Source organism: Mustela putorius, unplaced genomic scaffold, assembly GCF_011764305.1.
Source record: "Mustela putorius furo isolate JIRA1106 unplaced genomic scaffold, ASM1176430v1.1 tig00001118_pilon_pilon_pilon, whole genome shotgun sequence".
NCBI classification, from domain to species: domain Eukaryota; kingdom Metazoa; phylum Chordata; class Mammalia; order Carnivora; family Mustelidae; genus Mustela; species Mustela putorius.
In genome coordinates, this window is record NW_025421577.1 from 544261 (window position 1) to 564062 (window position 19802).

At 39.9% G+C, this 19802-nt stretch overlaps 1 protein-coding gene across 7 annotated transcripts in view; it reads left to right on the forward strand.

Annotated features, from left to right (window-relative positions):
- Positions 1 to 19802, forward strand: part of MTR (5-methyltetrahydrofolate-homocysteine methyltransferase) — a 105044-nt gene that overhangs the window by 20869 nt on the left and 64373 nt on the right. For 5 of the 7 annotated variants that reach the window (XM_004774785.3, XM_045087353.1, XM_045087352.1 and 2 more), the window contains 5 exons: positions 5184 to 5284; positions 6393 to 6454; positions 8495 to 8562; positions 11003 to 11082; positions 14330 to 14442. In XM_004774785.3, the coding sequence (XP_004774842.1) occupies positions 5184 to 5284; positions 6393 to 6454; positions 8495 to 8562; positions 11003 to 11082; positions 14330 to 14442 (424 nt within the window). Of the gene's footprint in view, positions 1 to 4976; positions 5053 to 5183; positions 5285 to 6392; positions 6455 to 8494; positions 8563 to 11002; positions 11083 to 14329; positions 14443 to 19802 lie in introns of those variants that run through there. The other 2 variants (XM_045087356.1, XM_013046985.2) reach the window with 2 other exon arrangements.

Here is a 19802-nt window from a genome sequence, read left to right on the forward strand (position 1 = left end):
CATTTTCACAGTATTCTTTTATTCCATGAGCATGGATATCTTCTGTTTCTTTGTGTCATCTTCAGTTTTCTTAGTGTCTTCCAGTTTCAGTGTACAGGGTTTTCACCTCTTGGTTAAATTTATTCCTAGGTATTTTATTCTTTTTGATGCAATAGTATGGGATTGTTTTCTTAATTTTTCTTTCTGATGGTTTGCTATTAGTGTATAGAAATGCAATGGATTTTTTTTTTTTGTATGTGATTTTTGTGTCCTACAACTTTACTGAATTCATTTATTAGTTCTAGCAATTTTTTTTTAGTGGAAGCCTTCAGGGTTTTCTGTATATTGTATGATACCATCTACAAATAGTGTGTTTTACTTCTTTCCAATTAGAATGCCTTTTATTTCTTTTTGCCTAGTTTCCTCAGCTAGAACTTCAGATACCATGTTGAATTAAAGTGGGGGAGTGGGCATCCTTGTCTTTCCTGGTCTTAGAAGGAAAGCTTTAGTCTTTCACCATTGACTGTGATATTAGCTGTAGGTTTGCCACATAATGGTTTTTATAATCTTGAGGTATGTTCCCTCTATACCCTCTCTGTTGAGAGTTAACATAAGTAGATGTTGAATTCTGGCAGATGCTTTTTCTACATCTTTTTGAGATGATCGTATGAGTTCCACGTTTCATTCTGCTCACACAGTGTATTACACTGGCTGACTTGCAGATGTTGGACCATCCTTGCATCCCTGGAATAAATCCCGCTTGATCATAGTGTATGATTCTTTTAGTGTTGTCGAGTTTGGTTTGCTAATATTTTGTTGAGGATTTTTGCATCTGTGTTCAGGGATATTGGCCTGTAATTTTCTTTTTTGGGGCTATCCTTGTCTGGTTTTGGTATCAGGCTAGTATTGACCTCTTAAGGAGGTTTGGAAGCGTTTCTTCCTCATCAGTATTTTGAAAGGGTTTGAGAAGGGTAGATATTAACATTTTCTTTGAATGTTTTGGTAGAATTCATGAGTGAAGGCTTCTGTCCTGGACTTTTGTTTTTGGTGAGGTTTTTGATTACTGTTTCGGTCTCCTTATTAGTAATTGATCTATTGAGATTTTCTGTTTCTTGGTGATTTAGTCTTGGAAGGTTGTAAGTTTCTGGGAATTTCTCCATTTCTTGTAGATTCAGTTTGTTGGCATACAATTATTCGTAATAGTCTCTTACGATTTTTGTATTTCTGTGGTATCAGTTGTAACTTCTCTGCTTTCATTTCTCATTTTATTTATTTGAGCCTTCTCCTTTTTTCTTAATGAGTTTAGCTGAAGGTTTGTCAGTTTCATTTATCTTTTCAAAGAACCAGCTCTTAGTTTCATTGACCTTTTCTATTTGTCTTTTTAGTCTCTATTTTCATTATTTTATTTTATTTTTTAAAAGATTTATTTGTTTTAGAGAGAGAGAGAGTGCACACAAGCAGGGGGAGGGGCAGAGGGAGAGGAAGAGAATCTCAAGCCGACTTGGACTCCCTGCTGAATGCAGAGCCTGGTGATGTGGGGCTTGATCTCAGCACTCTGAGATCCTGACTTGAGCAGAAAGCAAGAAGAGTTGGCTTCTTAACCCACTGAGCCACCCAGGTACCCTGTCTATTTCATTTATTATTACTCCGAACTTTATTATTCCCTTCCTTCTGCTATCTTTGGGCTTCATTTATTCTTACTCTAGTTCCTCTGGTGTAAAGTTAAATGTTCATTTATTTCTCTTGTTTCTTGAGGTTGACCTCTGTTACTCTGAACTTTCAGAGTGTCACTTGGGCGGTCTCCCACAGATTTTGGTGTGTCGTATTAAAAGTTTTCACATGTCTCTAGGTATTTTTTTAAATTTCTCTTTTGATTTCTTCTGTGACTCAGCAGTTGTTCAGTAATCGGTTTCATCTCTACATATTTGTAATTTTACTAGTTTTTTTCCCCTATAATTAATTTCTAGTTTTACTAGTTTTTTTTTCTATAATTAATTTCTAGTTTTATACTATTATGGTTGGAAAAGATGCTTGGTTTGATTTCAGTCATCTTTAATTTTTGAGACTTCTTTTGTGGCCTAATGTGTTAAAGGGAATGTTTGTGTACACTTGAGAAGAACATGTGTTCTGCTGCTTTTGGTTGGAAAGTTCTGTATCTATCAGTTAAGTCCATTGGTCTAATGTGTCATATTAAGGCCAGTGTTTCCTTATTGATTTTCTGTCTGGATGATCACCATTGACGAAAGTGGTGTGCTAAAGTCCCCTGTTGTCCTGTTGCTGTCAATTTCTCCCTTTAGGTCTGTTAATAATTGTTTTATATGTTATTTTGCTCCACATTAGGTGCATATAGATTTATTGTTGAATTTTAAGAAATTTTTATGGTTTGGTTATCATTTCTTTATCAAATATGTGTTTTGCAAATAGTTTCTCCCAATCTGTGGCTTGTCTTCCCAAGCTTTTAACAGTATGTGTCTTTCATTGAGCCGAAGTAGTTGATTTTAGTGAAGTCCAGCTCATCAGTTTTTTCTTTCATTGATCCTGCTTTCAATGTTTTATCTATAAATTCATTGCAAAACTCTTGGGCCTCCTAAGTCTTCTCCTGTGTTATCTTTTTTTCTTCCAAGTTTTTCTTTAAATTCCAGTTAGTATAGTAAGTATAATATTAAATGTTTCAGGCTATGTTATCATTTTATTTATCTTGTATCTTTAATAGTTTTGCAGCTTATATTTAGGTCTGGGATCCATTTTGAGTTAATTTTTGTGAAAGGTGTAAGGTCTGTGTCTTATTGAATTTTTTAAAATGTGAATGTCCATTTCTTGCAGCACTGTTTGCAGAGAAGAAGGTCCTGTGTTGGCTTCCCTTTGCTCCTTTGTCAAAGATCAGTTGACTGTATTTGTGTGTTTCTTTTTCTAGACTCTCTGCTTCATTCCATTGATCTGTTTGTCTCTTCTTACACTGATACCATTGATTACTTTAGCTTTTAGTGTCAGTCCTTCAACTTTGTTCTTTTCCTTCAATATTGGATTAGGTACTCTGGGTTGTTTGCCTGTTCATATACACACTAGAATCTGTTTGTTGATAGCTACAAAATAACTGGCTAGAAATTTCATTGGGTATGTGTGAATGAATATATATATATATGTGTGTGTATGTATATTCATACATACCCCCCACACACACATATTTTCATGGAATATATATTGATGAATTCATGGAATATATATATTCCATGAATAGGAAGACTCAGTATTATTAAGCTGGCATCTTAATAATACTGAGTCTTGGGGTGCCTGGGTGGCTCAGTGGGTTAAGCCTCTGCCTTGGGCTCAGGTCATGATCCCTGGGTCCTGGGATTGAGCCCTGCACTGGGCTCTCTGCTCATTGGGGAGCCTGCTTCCTCCCCTCTCTCTCTCTCTCTGCCTACTTGTGATCTCTGTCAAATAAAATGTTAAAAAAAAATTTTTTTCCTTTAAAAAAAAAAACTGAGTCTTCCTATTCATGGCTATGGATTATCTATTTACCTATTTAAATTTGCTTTGATTTCTTTCTTCAGAGTTTTGTTGTTTTATAGTATTCTTCAGGTAGATCATGTACATATTTTGTTAGAATTATACCCCACTATTTCATTTGTTTTGATGCCAGTGTAAATGGTATCATGTTTTTAATTTCTAATTTCAGTAGCTAATGTTTGGGATAGAGGTAAACAATTGACTTTTGTATATTAACTTTGTCTTTTGCAACCTTGCTTTCAGTGCTTTATTAGTTCCAAGAATTTTTTGGTTGATTCTTTGGGATTTTCTATATCTTACCTATGAACAAAGATGGTTTTATATCTTCCTTTTCAGTCTGTGTACCTTGTATTTTCCTTCTCTTCTTGAATTAGCCAGGACTTTCAGTATTATGTCCATTAGAGTTGAAAAGAGACATCCTGTGTTTTGTTCCCTGTCTTATGGGGAGAGCATCTAGTTTTACATCATTAAGTTATCATGTCAGCTCTTGGTTTTCTGGATATTCTTTTTGGATATTCTTGGATATTATTATTTTTTTTTTAAAGATTTTATTTATTTATTTGACAGACGGAGATCACACAGAAGCAGACAAAGAGAGAGGAGGAAGCAGGCTCCCTGTAGATATTCTTTATCAAGTTGAGGAAGTTCTCCTCTATTCCTATTTTGCTGAGAGTTTTTAATCATAAATGGGTGTTGTGTGTATTTGTTAAATAAACTTTATTTTGGGATAATTTCAGATTTATAGAAAAGTTGCAAAAATAGTAGAGAGAATTTCCATATACTCTTCATCTAGTTTTCCCTAATGTTAGCACTTATGTAACTATGGTTCTTTTGTCAAAAATAAGAATAGTAATATTATTAACTAAATGCCAGACTTTATTCAGATTTCAAATATTTCCACAATTGCTGTTTTTTCTGCCTCAGGATCTAATATAGCATACCACATTGCACTTAGGAATCATAGTAAAAGAGAAAGATTAAAATATAAAAAACTAAAAAATCACATAGTCTAGTAGCTTCCTAGTTAATTTTCTGAATTCTTACAGGGCCCCCACTGAGAGTGGTATTGGAGGGGTTTCAGGCCCTCCGCTCTACAAACTTCTATTAGAGCAGCTCTGCTTGGATCTGTTTCATTTGAGCCCATAATAAGTTTCATTTGCAAAGCGAAACTTGGTTTTGTAGATATACCAGCTTAATTTATAAGAGGATAAATTTTAAGTCCAACGTCACCTTGCAAGTCAGCTACAGAGCAAGGACTACTCAGTCTTGGGTCTTCTGGGCTCCCAGAGTGGCTTCCAGGTATCCTCACTGTGTCTTCTCCTCTACATCCCTGATTTTCCTTTTTCCTTCTCTTTAAGTATTACTTTCAGATCAGATGTCTGTTAGCATTGGTAGTTGGCTGACATTTCTGTTTACCAGTATACCGGTAATCGACTGTGATCTTCTTCAAGGAGAAAGGCATGGTCCTTAGCTGTAAGATCATCTGACATTGCAGACATGGACGGAAACATTCAGAGCTTCAGGGAACTTCAGTGAAATGGCTTTGACTGTATCCGAATAAAGGTGCTAAAGCTAAAGTAGATGTATTGTCTGCTTTGTTTTAAATATAGCCATTTCTTTATTGTAATGTTTGATATACATAAATACCTTGTATACAAGATGGTATTCCTGATACCTTCTTATTGTTTTTACAGCATTGGATTAAACTGTGCTCTGGGTGCAGCTGAAATGAGACCTTTTATTGAAACAATTGGGAAATGTACAACAGCCTATGTCCTCTGTTATCCCAATGCAGGTGTGTATTTCTAGGGGGTTGCACGTGGGGATATCCAAATACACCGGACAGGGGTGGGGAGGGTTAAAAGAGTTTGGCTGAAAGAGTTGACTTTGCAGGTCTTGGTACATAGTTGAAATTCAGTGGCCATTTTTTAAATGAAGAGTGCTTGCCTCTAGACTTGAAGGAACAATGTGACTCACCCTGAAAGCTGCAGGATTGGATAGAACTTTGGGGGATGAAGCCCAGTTACAGAGCCTTGCTTTGGGTGACAGTGTTGGCCCTGTGAACAGAGCCAAAGGGTTGAGTGCCAAGAAGGGGAGGGGGGACCCTCCTCTCTGTTCTGCCATGTTGTTAACAACTAGTGTGTCAGCTTTTTCCTTCCTGGAAGTTAGCACTTCTAGCTTACTATATACTGATATAGATGCAGGTATTTATGGACAGTTCTCAAACTACCCAGTTAGAAACTAGTAACCCATTCTGGATTAACCAGATTTCCTGGTAAATGTTTTTGAGCATTTGCTTAAGCTACTTAGGGCGGATAGTCCTTTTCCAGCTTTCTTTCTCCAAATCAGTGTCTCTTAATGCTCACCAAATTTTATTTCCCAGAAGGCGTAAGATAACTGGAAGGAGTTAATAAATAAAATAGGAAATTGGTTAATTCAACATTAACATTTTACTTGGGAATATTTATTTGAAAATTGGAACTTGGGAAAATTTGAGAACTTGTGTTCTGTGTTTTTTATTCATATCACCAGGTGCTCATTAGTTCAAAGGATATGTAGTAGTCCCCCAACCTCTACCCGCAAGCAGATAGCTGACAAGGTTGAGTTTCCTACATGGGAAGGGGATGGAGTTGAAGAAATCCTGTCCCATATAGTAGTAACTCTTTTCTTTCAAATGGAAGAGAAACAGTCTATGTTTATTTGCTCCTTTGTGATTTTTTCTGGGGGGGAGGGGGTGTGCTATCTCTGCATTTACTATGTTCAGTATTAAGACTTGTTTTTGCAAATAATTACCATTTAATTATAAATAAAAAGTTTCCTAACTTTTACACCTACAGCCTCAATGATCACTAGCTTGTTTGTTAAGATGGTTTTCAGTAATGCTTGAAATCATGCTTTCTTAGGTCTTCCCAACACGTTTGGTGACTACGACGAAACTCCGGATATGATGGCCACACAACTAAAGGTTAAGGATGGTCTTTCATTTGGTTTTTTAAGAGATAGAGAAATGGAATCTTAGATTTAGAATATTTAGAAGTAGAATTTTCTCCTAAAGAAATCCCTGTGTATATATAACAAAAGCTTAACCACTCCTAATTACTGTGGTAGAGGCAGAGGGAGGGGCTCGCTATCCACATCTTTCTCCCCATCTGGCCCTGGTGGCTGTTGGAAAATCCCAGTGAGGCCGGACCCACACTAACAGAAATTTGGATATCTTCTGCAGTCCTCTCAAGTGAGGCTGTTATGCCCAAGTTTTTGTGTCTGAGAGACCACCAAGGAGCCAAGCACCGATGCAATCACACGAGGGTTTATTTGACAAGCTTAAGCTTGGGCCCAAGTATACCCAGCACAGTGGAGTAGGGTCTTGGACCCCGAGCTTAGTTAAGGCAGGGGTATTTATGGCTTCCTGTTACTGAAGCAGGGTGGGGGTCTCTGGAACTAAAGCAGGGTGGGCTTACTAAAGCAGGGTGGGGGGGTCTCTGAACTAAAGCAGGGTGGGGCTTACTAAAGCAAAGTAGGGGAAAGTTCAGCCCTTGGGCACAGGGGTCTGAGATGGCTGCGGAGCTAAGATGGCTGTACTTCTGCTAAAGCTAAACCTGAGGTGGGATGGCCTTAATTTTCTAGGCCTCCACATTTCCCCCTGAACAATTTTGACCCTTAAATTTTTAAGGTGGTTGAAGTTGGAAGGTCTCATCTTCTGTAACTTCTTCCTGCTGAGTAGGGGTATAGAGTTGTCCCTACCAACTGGGGCCAACATTGATCAGTTGGGGAATGTATAGGGGAGTTATGAAAGACAGGCAGCTGAGTCTAGGGGTTTAAATCAATCATTAAAGGAGAGAGGGACTGTTTAAAGTGATAACCTGAGTAGATCAGAACCCAGGAAATATTTTGTGATAATCTGGAACATCAAGATGGCTGCACTTAGGGCTAGACTCGAGATGGGTACAGCCTTGTTTTTCTTGGCCTCCACAGGGGCCCCCTCCCCCACTCTACCACAACCAAACTGCTGGGTGGATGAGATGTCCTCCTTACTCCCTGTGGTCACCCACACACCTCCCACCTTTGAATCCCAGGTTGCGGGACCATAGTACCCACTAATCCCTGCATCTTTTGCCCCAGGTTGCGGTACCATAGTGCCCACAACCCCTGGGTCTTTTCCTCATTCCTTGGACTTTGAGCTTCTAACTCAGTAACATTCTCTCCTAAATGATTTCTGACTCCTCTCTTGTGGTTTCACTTCCTTATCTAGTAGATGATATTTCCAGTACTCCTAATTCCCAGTTTCTTAACTTCCTGCCTCAGTTACTATCTTTTGCTAGCTAGCATAAGGTTAAACTCTAGATCCCCAGTGGCCCGTATTTAGCCACTACCATGCGGTTATTGGAGAACTTGGAATGTGACTGAGGAAACGAATTTTTAGTTCTTTATTTTTTAAAAAGATTTCATATCTTTATTTGAGAGAGAGAGATCAGAGCACAGGTGGGGATGGGGAAGGGTCAGAAGCAGAGGAGGAAGGAGAGGGAGCCGCAGACTCCCTGCCAGGGTGCTTGATGATGATGTGAGACTTGATCCCAGGACCCTGGGATCATAACCTGAGCCAAAGGCAGACACTTTTAACTGACGACCCACCCAGGCGACCCTGAATATTTTTTTCTTTAGTTCTTTAAAATTTAATTTAAATGTAAAAAATGATGTTCACTTTGTTACTTGATACGTTTTCCAGCTCACATTCATTCAGCTCAGCATACGGGTAAAAGAAAAACTTTATTATGAGCAAATAGGCAAATGATTATGTAATTGTACTTCTAAATGGTGTGAAGGATTTCATAGCATTTGAACTATTTTCTGCTTTTAAACTGATATCTGGGGCACGTGAAAGCTTTATATTTTGTATTAAGTATGTTTAACTCTCTCTTTATAACAAAAAATTTGTTATTGAGGAATTGTCATCTCCAGTTTAGAATTCAGACGGATTCCGTGAAACTTACTCTTTTCTGAAATGCAGGACTTTGCTGCGGACGGCTTGGTCAATATAGTGGGTGGTTGCTGTGGTACGACCCCAGATCATATCAGGTAAGGATGGCTTCTAAACACTGGGTCTTTTGTTATGGGATGAATTGTGTCCTCCACCCACTCACCATTCCTGTGTTGAATTTCCTGCTGCCCAGTTCCTTTGAAATGTGACTTTATTTGGAGATAGGATCTCTAAAGAGATAATCAAGGTTAGGTAGATCATATTGGGTGGATCCAAATCCCATACAAGTGGTGTCTTTGTGAGGTGAGATGAGGACACAGACACACAGAGGAAGGGACCCAGTGGGGACAGACTGAAGGTGCAGGGTGGAGAGGGCTGTCTCCAGCAGGAAATGCTTGAGGGGAGACCAGCCTTGGCCTCACTGTGTCTCAGACTTCTGGCTTTCAGAAACTTGAGAAATGGCTGCTGTTTAAGCTGCTCAGCCAGGGGTATTTTATTTTGACAGCCCTGGCAAACTGAGATCGTTATATTGTGAAAAATTCCAAAAAACAAAATTAGATAATAAAATGACTCTCCATATGCTTATCACAGAGTTTCCATAATTTTAAAGATTTTAGTATTCTTGTCTATTATCCAACTTTTTCCTCTTAGAATACTGTAAAGCAAATTCCAGGTGTCATGATATTATCTCCTGAAATACCTAACTAATATTCAGAAAATTAGGAAGGGATGGTTCGTGTTTCTTGTGGACAGATACATGCCTCCATTAGTTGTCTCATGGAAGGAGAAGACGGTAAGACAACAGGACCTTGAGGTCGAGATGTCACACCGTCATTGCTTATCCCATGATGTGAGTGTTGAAGCACGGGGGTGTGGAAGAAGAGCCTGGCCAAGTGTGTCCTTGCCATTTTGTGGCTTATAAGAGGGTTGCAGTCCAGTGGCATAGAATATAGTTTTTGCTATTTATAATTTGTTTTGTCTCTACTGTGACTGATGATCCTATTTTGAGCCAGTCATCTCACTGTTCTGAGTCTGCTTCCGTTTGCACCGTGTGTCCACCATCCTGAATTTCCTAACATTCCACTGCTGTTGTTAGCTTCTGTGATAGACTCTGTGAAGAACCTGTGGAATTTTTTTTTAAGATTTTATTTATTTATTTGACAGAGAGAGATCACAAGTAGGCAGAGAGGCAGGCAGAGAGAGAGGAGGAATCAGGTTCCCTGCTGAGCAGAGAGCCCAATGGGAGGCTCCATCCCAGGACCCTGAGACCATGACCTGAGCCGAAGGCAGAGGCTTTAACCCACTGAGCCACCCAGGCGCCCCAGAGCCTGTGGAATTTTATTTATTTTTTTTTTTTTTATTTTTTTTTTTTTTAAAGATTTTATTTATTTATTTGACAGAGAGAGATCACAAGTAGACAGAGAGGCAGGCAGAGAGAGAGAGGAGGAAGCAGGCTCCCAGCTGAGCAGAGAGCCCGATGTGGGACTCGATCCCAGGACCCTGAGATCATGACCTGAGCTGAAGGCAGCGGCTTAACCCACTGAGCCACCCAGGTGCCCCGAGCCTGTGGAATTTTAAAAATCTCTTTTAAGTAATCAGTAGTTGAAGGTGGATCTCTTTTTGTTTTTAAATCTTTGGATCTTTTTTTGTTTTTAAGGTTATCTCCTCCTTTTTAAAATGTTGTGTTAAAAATAACTGTGTGTGTGTTTCTGTGTATCGACATCAGATATATGTATATGTCTGTGTGTGTCTCTGGCTGTCTGTCTTGTCTGTGTGTGTGTGTGTCTGTGTTTCTCTGTGTGTGTCTCTGTGTGTGTGTGCGCGCGCGCACGTGTGTTATCTTACTTTGGTGTCTGCTTGCTAATCTAGGGGCAGCAAAGCAAGGAGAGGAGTTCATACTAGCCCTGATAAATTTAGTGGAATAGCCAGATTTTTCCAGGTTGATCAAAGACATAATTTACTAGAGCCAATAAAGTTGAAAAGTAGATGCATAATCAAAGCAAATTTTTAAGAGTCATTGTCTTGGCATTTTAGTGATTTATTCCTATGGACCCTCTCTCCTCTGTGCTTTCTGTGCTCAGTGGGGAAAACTGACCTAAAACACAGGCCTCCACTCCTGGCTTCTCCTCCTGTACGTCCCTCATTCTCAACGATGAAGCCTTTTTTTCTTTTAAACCACTAAGAAGCAGGCACATATTTCATGGAGTAGAGGGCTTCTGTGGGCTTGGGAAAGAAATGAGATTTGCCATTTGCATTTGCATAAACCATAGCACATCTCGGTTTCCATCCCTGAGGGCAGAAACTGGTGCAGTCAGTCCACAGCAGACTGGGAGAATACAGAAAAGTTAAAGTTGACACATTCATTTTCTGCATTGCTGAGAAAACTAAAAGGCGTAACTGTTGCTGCACATTTGGAATTAGGTATATAATTATGTGCATAATTATGTTAAATAGACTTAATTTCATAGCTGGGAATTAGTTTAATTAAATTTATTTTATTCTGAATTAATGGATTTAGTGTTTTCTCTTTTAACTCAGGGAGATTGCTAAAGCTGTGAAGAACTGTAAGCCTAGAGTTCCACCTGCCACTGTTTTTGAAGAGCATATGTTACTATCTGGTAAGTGGTAAAGACATGATTTTTATCATTTCAGAAACCATTTTTGGGTTAATTTCACATGTTTATTCTAAGTGGTAGTGATGCGTGTGCCAAGCAACTTGTTTCTTAGGTCGAAGAAGTGTACATATTTTTTCTTGCATTTAAATGAATTCTGGTGAAGAGCAGGGGTGGGAAATAGGCAGAAGGCACAGGTGGTTTGCCCAAGGTAGGGCCCTTGCATAGGTTTTGAACGCGGCCCTGGCTCTGTGAGGCACGGCTTTGAAAACAAACTCTTAGCCATGGGCTAAGTATTTTAATTGTCAGACTTGCTATTAGTTATTGAAAATTCTAAACTGTCAGGGCCTATGGTGTGTCATGATAGCAGCCTCTTCATAGAAAATTGTGGTAGTTTCAGCAGCTTTATTGTCACGATCCCAGAGTCACCAAAAAGGGTTGTGTATTGAAAATTCTGTTTGGTGCTGCTCAGCAGTCCCATAAGGTGGGCACCCTCCCTTTTTGAGGATGAGTTTTGATGTTCAAATAAGGAACATTAATAAAAGAGTTTATCATGCCAACTTTTTTATTTTTAGGGAACAGATTTATTTTGATATTTCTGACAGTATCAGGAACTATGAAAAATAAGCTAAATATTTGGCCATACCAAAAGTAAAATACAAGTAAAAACAGCATTTAGAAATCATGTCTGACCTTACCCAAACATGGTTCAAGATACTAAGTTTACTCCACAATACTGGAGTTTTTTTTAATCGACATAACTTAAGAAAAGCAAAAATTAAAAGGAAAAAAATGAAACCACTCAATTCCCACCCTGGAATCTTGTCCTTTATAAAACAACATGCTCAGATGCCAGTGACAGTAAAATTGGAAAACCTTTCACATATCAATGAAGGAATTCAGATTCCAACAGAAGACCATGCTTTACACGTTTGTCGCATTCAGGTCTTAACCAAGTACAAACAAATAGAATAAGATTAACTTTAAATGTTATGTTTTCACCATAATACTTCAATGGTGTATTCTTAGGTAGAATCCCTAAGAAAAACAGTAAAATATATGTTTGTATATAAACAGATTCTTAACTGTACATGGGAAATTATGCACCCTAATAATTTTGAATTTAGCATCTCTCTGAATTGAAATATTTGTTCCTTAACGTTCCTCAAAGAAAATTGAAATAAAATACAAGGAACAGCAAAAGGAACACACCTACTTTCTCAGAACATAGTTTCATTGAATTCATCCCAGTGGGTGTGAAGTTGGGTTAAAAACCCTCTTCAGTCTTCCATGTTTTCTTTTTATTCTCCAGAAAACAGAGAGAGGTATGTTATGATAGTTTACTATATCCTTAGATCTTAAAATTATTGTTTGCTTCAGCCAAGTGCTAGCCATTTAAATAGTAAGTTGAAACAAGAGAACCACTTAGATGTGATTATTATTTAATTTATTTTTTTATTAAGATTTTATTTATTTGAGAGAGCACAAGAAGGGGGAGGGGCAGAGGGAGAAGCAGGCTCTCCACTGATCCCAGGTGCCCCTAGATATGATTTTTTAAACAAATTTAGATGTAAGAGTAAAAGAATCCTCTTCTTCTGATTTGAATTTCATGTGCTATTTCTAAATTGCTTAAAAATCACCTTCACGGAGTACCTGGGTGGTTCAGTCAGTTAAGTGTCTGCCTTTGGCTCAGGTCCTGATCCCAGGGTTCTGGGATCGAGCCCCACATCGGGCTCTCTGCTCATCAGGGAGCCTGCTTCCTGTTCTCTCTCTGCCTGCCTCTCTGTCTACTTGTGATCTCTCTCTCTGTCAAATAAATAAATAAAATTCTTTAAAAAATCATGTTGATTCAGATTTTAAAAGAATGACATCAAACATACTCTTTCATGGATTGCAAACTTAAGAAAAAGGTATTTTTTATGTCAGATACTTCACATGCATAACTGATGAGAAGCACTCCGTGTGTGGTGCTCATAGGGCGGTGACGCAGGACCACAGCAGCATTTGGGCTACAGTACAAATAGTACCCTGTTTGCCTGCTCTGAGAGCCTGGGATCTGACTAAGGACTGGGAGACATCCTGAGGCTCATGTGGAGGGTCACTACCAGTGGGAAGAAACCACAGGACAAAACTGGGACAGCATAGCTGCCCCCATCCCTTAAACAGTCTGGAATACTTCTGTGATTACTCATCTCATATTCGTTATTTTCCTCTCCCTGATACTTTGTTCTTTCTCAACCAGTGCTTTGACAAAGGACACAAAAGCCATTTTCTTTTGGCTGGTGCTAATTTTATGCTTATCCAGCGATCTCTAGTCTCCTTTTTATAATAGTGCTATGAAATGTATGAAACAAGTGCGAAAAACCGTCCTTTTTAAGTCTCTCTTTTTTTATGAGCAGAGGCTATGAAAGAAGTGTCCCTGGGCTGGGAACTGGGAACTGAGACAGCTGGATGGGGCTTTGAACCTGCGGCTCTGTCCCTCCACCCGACCTGTAACCACCCAGGAAGACCCCTTGCTCCACTGTTTGTATAGAGCGAGTAGACAAAGACAGTTAAGGGCTGTAGTGATGCTTGACGCTGCATCTTGCTTTTTATGTCCCCAAATGTGTTCATAATTATAAAGTTAGTACTTGCCCCTCTGTTGGCCTGTAACAGGGGAAAGAGGTACAGAGAGCCCCGCTTTTCCCAGCGTCAGCTCATGAATGGGGGGTGAGCGCGGCAACTCTCTCCCTGGTCCAACCTGGGTCTTTCCTTGTGATCCCATTCATCCTTGCTGGTTGTCGGTTCTTGGCCTCTGGATCAAAGACATAAGGTAAACCCCTCCGCTCACTGCTGGGGGGATTAGGAAAGCTTGCTCCATCCGGCTTCAGACTGATGTCGGAGTGGATAGCTGTGGAGCAATCCTGCCGATTCTAACTTCATGGCTTCGGCCCCCACTCTTGGTGAAATAGCGATATGACGATAATGTTTCCTTATTTCTCAGAGCTGGTATGAAGCAGTTCTTTGGAAAAATTTACATCTAAACTCCTAAAATACTTCTTTTGGGAGTTCTGGCTATCCATGTAGCCTTTGTTGTGTTTAAATATTCCTGGGGGAAAGGCCACAGACCTAATTGCACATCAGAGATCCTGTCTAGCCCCATGCATGGGCTGCGCCGCGGAAACTTCTTTCTCAATGAAAACATTTGTTTTCTGTCTGTCTCATGTCATCATATGAATTTTCAGAAAATTTTCAAAATACTTCTCCTTTTAAGGTCTAGAGCCCTTCAGGATCGGACCGTACACCAACTTTGTTAACATTGGAGAGCGCTGTAACGTGGCAGGATCCAGGAAGTTTGCTAAACTCATCATGGCAGGAAACTATGAAGTGAGCATCTCATTAAGACCCTTGAGGCATCTGCCATGTTTTTGGCTAGACAGCGTGTAAATGAGACAGCTCTGCCTTTGAGAGTTTTATTAGCAGAGCTTCTGCGGACCGTGAGGAGAGCGGTCATGTGTGTCTGCAGCAGGCTGGGCGGGTGGGAGGCTGTGACTAAGGAAGACCGAAGCTAATGTTAATATTTGTCAAAAAGAACTGCCTCTGGGATCTGAAGTGGGGTGAGGTGGGAGGGATCCAGGTTCTGGCTATTTTTATTAACTGTGAAATAAGGTTAAGAATTTGAGTATACTCTTCATGTTGGCTTCTCACAAATCTTTTCAGGGAAAGAGGAAGCCAAGAGCATTCCTGGTCACTTCCTCATGACCATATCCAACAGCTGACTAGGGTGGTGGTCTTGATGGTCCTAGCCCTAGACTAAAGTAAACAAGCCCACGGAAAAGAACGAATAGGCTCCCGCCTTGGAGAGTCTGCAGGATGGGTTAGTCATTTCTCAGCTTGGTCACTCTGTGGGTCAGCAAACTGATCCCCAAAGAGCCCAACCTATACAGCCGGGTAGATTTTCTTTTTCCCTTATTAAAACAGGATGTTAAACATTGGAGGGATTTAGTCTGGGCTTTCATGATGATTTATTTTCTCATCAACTGTCACTTGGAGTTTTCGCAGGCTTTAGGAAATAGATTTTCCAGAAACCAGTATCAAAGCAGACTGAATTTTAATCACAAAGAAAGGACCCATTTATCATCCTTCACGGGCTTATTAGTTACCCCTTCACGGTAGCCCTTGGTGGCGCCCCTCTGTGGCACTCTGGCAAGGCTTGCTTAGCTACTTTGCTGGTTCCTGACGGGTCCTGCCCATCCTCTGCCCTACATTGCTGCTGCTGCTTGCTGCCCCCACGTGCTCCTGTCGCAGCCTTCCCCCAGATGAGAAGCTTCCCCAGGATCACATTTTGTGCAGATTGGAGAAAATCCAAACTCTTCAGACCACTATTCATTTCACTCCACTTAGACACCAGACTGCCCTCCCATGCTGATCTGTCACCGAACATTCCAGAAAGCTTGCTTCTGCAGCCATGCCTTCTTTTTTTCTTCATATTTGCTCTCCTCCGAAATCCCCATGACCATATGTAGTTCCGTAACATTCTTCAGTTGGCCATGTTTCTATTTGTGTTTTCTTATGATTCTGTGGTTTCCTTTTGGGCTGTCAGATTTGATAGATTTGATACTGTGGACAGAGGGCATTTTAGGAAGATGAGCACAGATGGGAGTAATAATATGTAGCCTTTAGTAAGGTCTTACTATGTGACAGTCATGGTGCAAGGCACATCATGTCATTACTCACCGAATCCTCACAGACCTGTTCCGACCCTGTTTTACCCATGTGCCTCTGGGGAAAGGTGAACTACTCACTTGTTGTTTCACAGCAAGTGAATGATAGACCCAGCATCTACACTGTCTCTGCCTAGAAGACACAGGAGGAGGCGACAGTGGGATCTGGCAGGGGACTGCTAGGGCGACTCACTGGATTCTAGTTTTCCTTGAGAGAGTGATCCCTCAGGGCTTTGTGGTTTAACCAAAGGAGCACTGGCTTTCAAAGAAGCTCCAGGGCTGATTTTTGCTCATCTTGTACAAATGATGAGCATTTTAGCCTGCCCATTTGGGAAGGTTGGACCTCCAAGCTTTTACTTGGTGACTTTTCTGGAACAGAAAGGTGGGGTATTGGCATCTCTGCTTTCCAGCTCTTTCTGTCTCTGGTCTCATCAGGTTGTTGGCTGTCTCTGCTCTGCTTTTTCCAGTCTGTCCTCTAGAGGGTGGTTTCCTCCATCTCAGGCCACAGACACCGGCCCTCCCCTGCTGTGTAGGCCATCTCGCAGTTTACTCCCACCACAGTGCTGCGGACTGTTTGTGACTACGTCATAGGCCCCCAACCAGACACAAGCCCTTCAGGAACAGGGACTGGGCCACATGCTCTCGATTCTTTAGCGTACTTAACACATTGCTGCTACTGAAAAACATTTTTTGATGTGCTGAATTTTATTGTGCTCCCTTTTCTCATGTAACTTTTGGTCATTACAAATGGTCATCCTTATGGCATATGCCAAAGGGATAGGCCTGCTCTGTCACAACAGTTGCTTAAAATTTTGATGTGATCTTCTTAAGCTAAAGAAAAAAAGACAACCTTAGAAGTTATTTTTATCCTTATTTATTTGTTTGTTTATTTATTACGATTTATTTATTTATTTATTTATAAATAGGCATATGTATTTTTATCCCCAGGGGTACAGGTCTGTGAATCGCCAGGGTTACACATTTCACAGCAGTCATCATAGCACCTGCCCTCCCCAATGTCCATAACCCCACCACCCTCTCCCATCCCCCACTCCCCCCAGCAACCCTCAGTCTGTTTTTTGAGATTGATTCTTTCATGGTTTGTCTCCTTCCCGATCCCATCTTCTTTCATTTTTTCTTTTCCTACCCCACATTTTTTCTTTTCCTACCCCTCAAACCCCCCACATTGCATCTCCACGTCCTCATATCAGGGAGATCATATGATAGCTGTCTTTCTCCGATTGACTTAGTTCGCTAAGCATGATACCCTCTAGTTCCATCCACATCATTGCAAATGGCAAGATTTCATTTCTTTTGATGGTTGCATAGTATTACATTGTATATATATATATATATATATATATATATATATATATATATATATACCACCTCTTTATCCATTCATCTGTTGATGGACATCTAGGTTCTTTCCATAGTTTGGCTATTATGGACATTGCTGCCATAAACATTTGGGTGCACTTGCCCCTTCGAAGCACCACATTTGTATCTTTAGGATATGTACCCAGTAGTGCAGTCGCTGGGTCATAGGGTAGCTCTGTTTTCAGTTTTTTGAGGAACCTCCACACATTTTCCAAAGTGCTTGCACCAGCTTGCATTCCCACTAACAGTGTAGGAGGGTTCCCCTCTCTCCGCATCCTTGTCAGCATCTGTCATTTCCTGACTTGTTAATTTTAGCCATTCTGAATGGTGTGAGGTGGTGTCTCATTGTGGTTTTGATTTGTATTTCCCTGATGCCGAGTGATGTGGAGCATTTTTTTCATGTGTCTGTTGGCCATCTAGATGTCTTCTTTGCAGAAATGTCTGTTCATGTCCTCTGCCCATTTCTTGATTGGATTATTTTGTTCTTTGGGTGTTGAGTTTGCTAAGCTCTTTATAGATTTTCAATACTAGCCCTTTATCTGATATGTCGTTTGCAAATATCTTCTCCCATTCTGTCAGTTGTCTTTTGGTTTTGTTAACTGTTTCCTTTGCTGTGCAAAAGCTTTGATCTTGATGAAATCCCAATAGTTCATTTTTGCCCGTGCTTGTCTTGTCTTTGGCGATGTTCCTAGGAAGAAGTTGTGAGGTCAAAGAGGTTGCTGCCTGTGTTCTCCTCGAGGATTTTGATGGATTCCTTTCTCACATTGAGGTCCTTTATCCATTTTGAGTCTATTTTCGTGTATGGTGTAAGGAAATAGTCCAATTTCATTTTTTTTCATGTGGCTGTCCAATTTTTCCAGCACCATTTGTTGAAGAGGCTGTCTTTTTTCCATTCGACATTCCTTCTTGCTTTGTCAAAGATTAGTTGACCATAGAGTTGAGGGTCTATTTCTGGGCTCTCTATTCTGTTCCAGTTTTTGTGCCAGTACCATACTGTCTTGATGATGACAGCTTTGTAATAGAGCTTGAAGTCCGGAATTGTGATGCCACCAACTTTGGCTTTCTTTTTCAATATTCCATTGGCTGTTCGAGGTCTTTTCTGGTTCCAAATAAATTTTAGGATTATTTGTTCTATTTCTTTGATAAAAAAAAAATGGATGGGATTTTGATAGGGATTGCATTAAATGTGTAGATTGCTTTAGATAGAATAGACATTTTCACAATATTTGTTCTTCCAGTCCATGAGCATGGAACATTTTTCCATTTCTTTGTATCTTCCTCAATTTCTTTCATGAGTACTTTACCGTTTTCTGAGTATAGATTCTTTGCCTCTTTGGTTCGGTTTATTCCTCGGTATCTTATGGTGTTGGGTGCAATTGTAAATGGGATTGACTCCTTAATCTCTTTCTTCTGTCTTGTTGTTAGTGTAAAGAAATGCAACTGATTTCTCTGCATTGACTTTATATCCTGACACTTTACTGAATTCCTGTACAAGTTCTAGCAGTTTTGGACTGGAGCCTTTTGGGTTTTCCACATACAGTAGCATATCATCTGCAAAGAGTAATAGTTTGACCTCTTCTTTGCCGATTTGGATGCCTTTAATTTCCTTTTGTTGTCTGATTGCTGAGGCTAGGACTTCTAGTACTATGTTGAATAGCAGTGGTGATAACAGACACCTGTGCCGTGTTCCTGACCTTAGCGGAAAAGCTTTCATTTTTCTCCATTGAGAATGATATTTACAGTGGGTTTTTCATAGATGGCTTTGATAATATTGAGGTATGTGCCCTCTATCCCTACACTTTGAAGAGTTTTGATCAGGAAGGGATGCTGCACTTTTTCAAATGCTTTTTCAGCAACTATTGAGAGTATCATATGGTTCTTGTTCTTTCTTTTATTAATGTATTATATCACATTGACTGATTTGCAGATGTTGAACCAACCTTGCAGCCCTGGGATAAATCCCACTTGGTCGTGGTGAATAATCCTTTTAATGTACTGTTGGATCCTATTGGCCAGTATTTTGGTGAGAATTTTCGCATCTGTGTTCATCAAGGATATTGGTCTGTAGTTCTCTTTTTTGATGGGATCCTCATCTGGTTTTGGGATCAAGGTGATGCTGGCCTCATAAAATGAGTTTGGAAGTTTTCCTTCCATTTTTATTTTTTGGAACAGTTTCAGGAGAATAGGAATTAGTTCTTCTTTAAATGTTTGGTAGAATTCCCCCGGGACGCCGTCTAGCCCTGGACTTTTGTTGGTTTGGAGATTTTTGATGACTGTTTCAATCTCCTTACTGGTTATGGGTCTGTTCAGGTTTTCTGGTTCTTCCTGGTTTAGTTGTGGTAGTTTATATGTCTCTAGAAATGTATCCATTTCTTCCAGATTGTCGAATTTGTTGGCATAGAGTTGCTCATAGTATGTTCTTATAATTGTTTGTATTTCTTTGGTGTTAGTTGTGATCTCTCCTCTTTCATTCATGATTTTATTTATTTGGGTCCTTTCTTTTTTCTTTTTGATAAGTCTGGCCAGGGGTTTGTCAATCTTATTAATTCTTTCAAAGAACCAGCTCCTAGTTTTGTTGATTTGTTCTATTGTTTTTTTTTTGGTTTCTATTTCATTGATTTCTGCTCTGACCTTTATGATTTC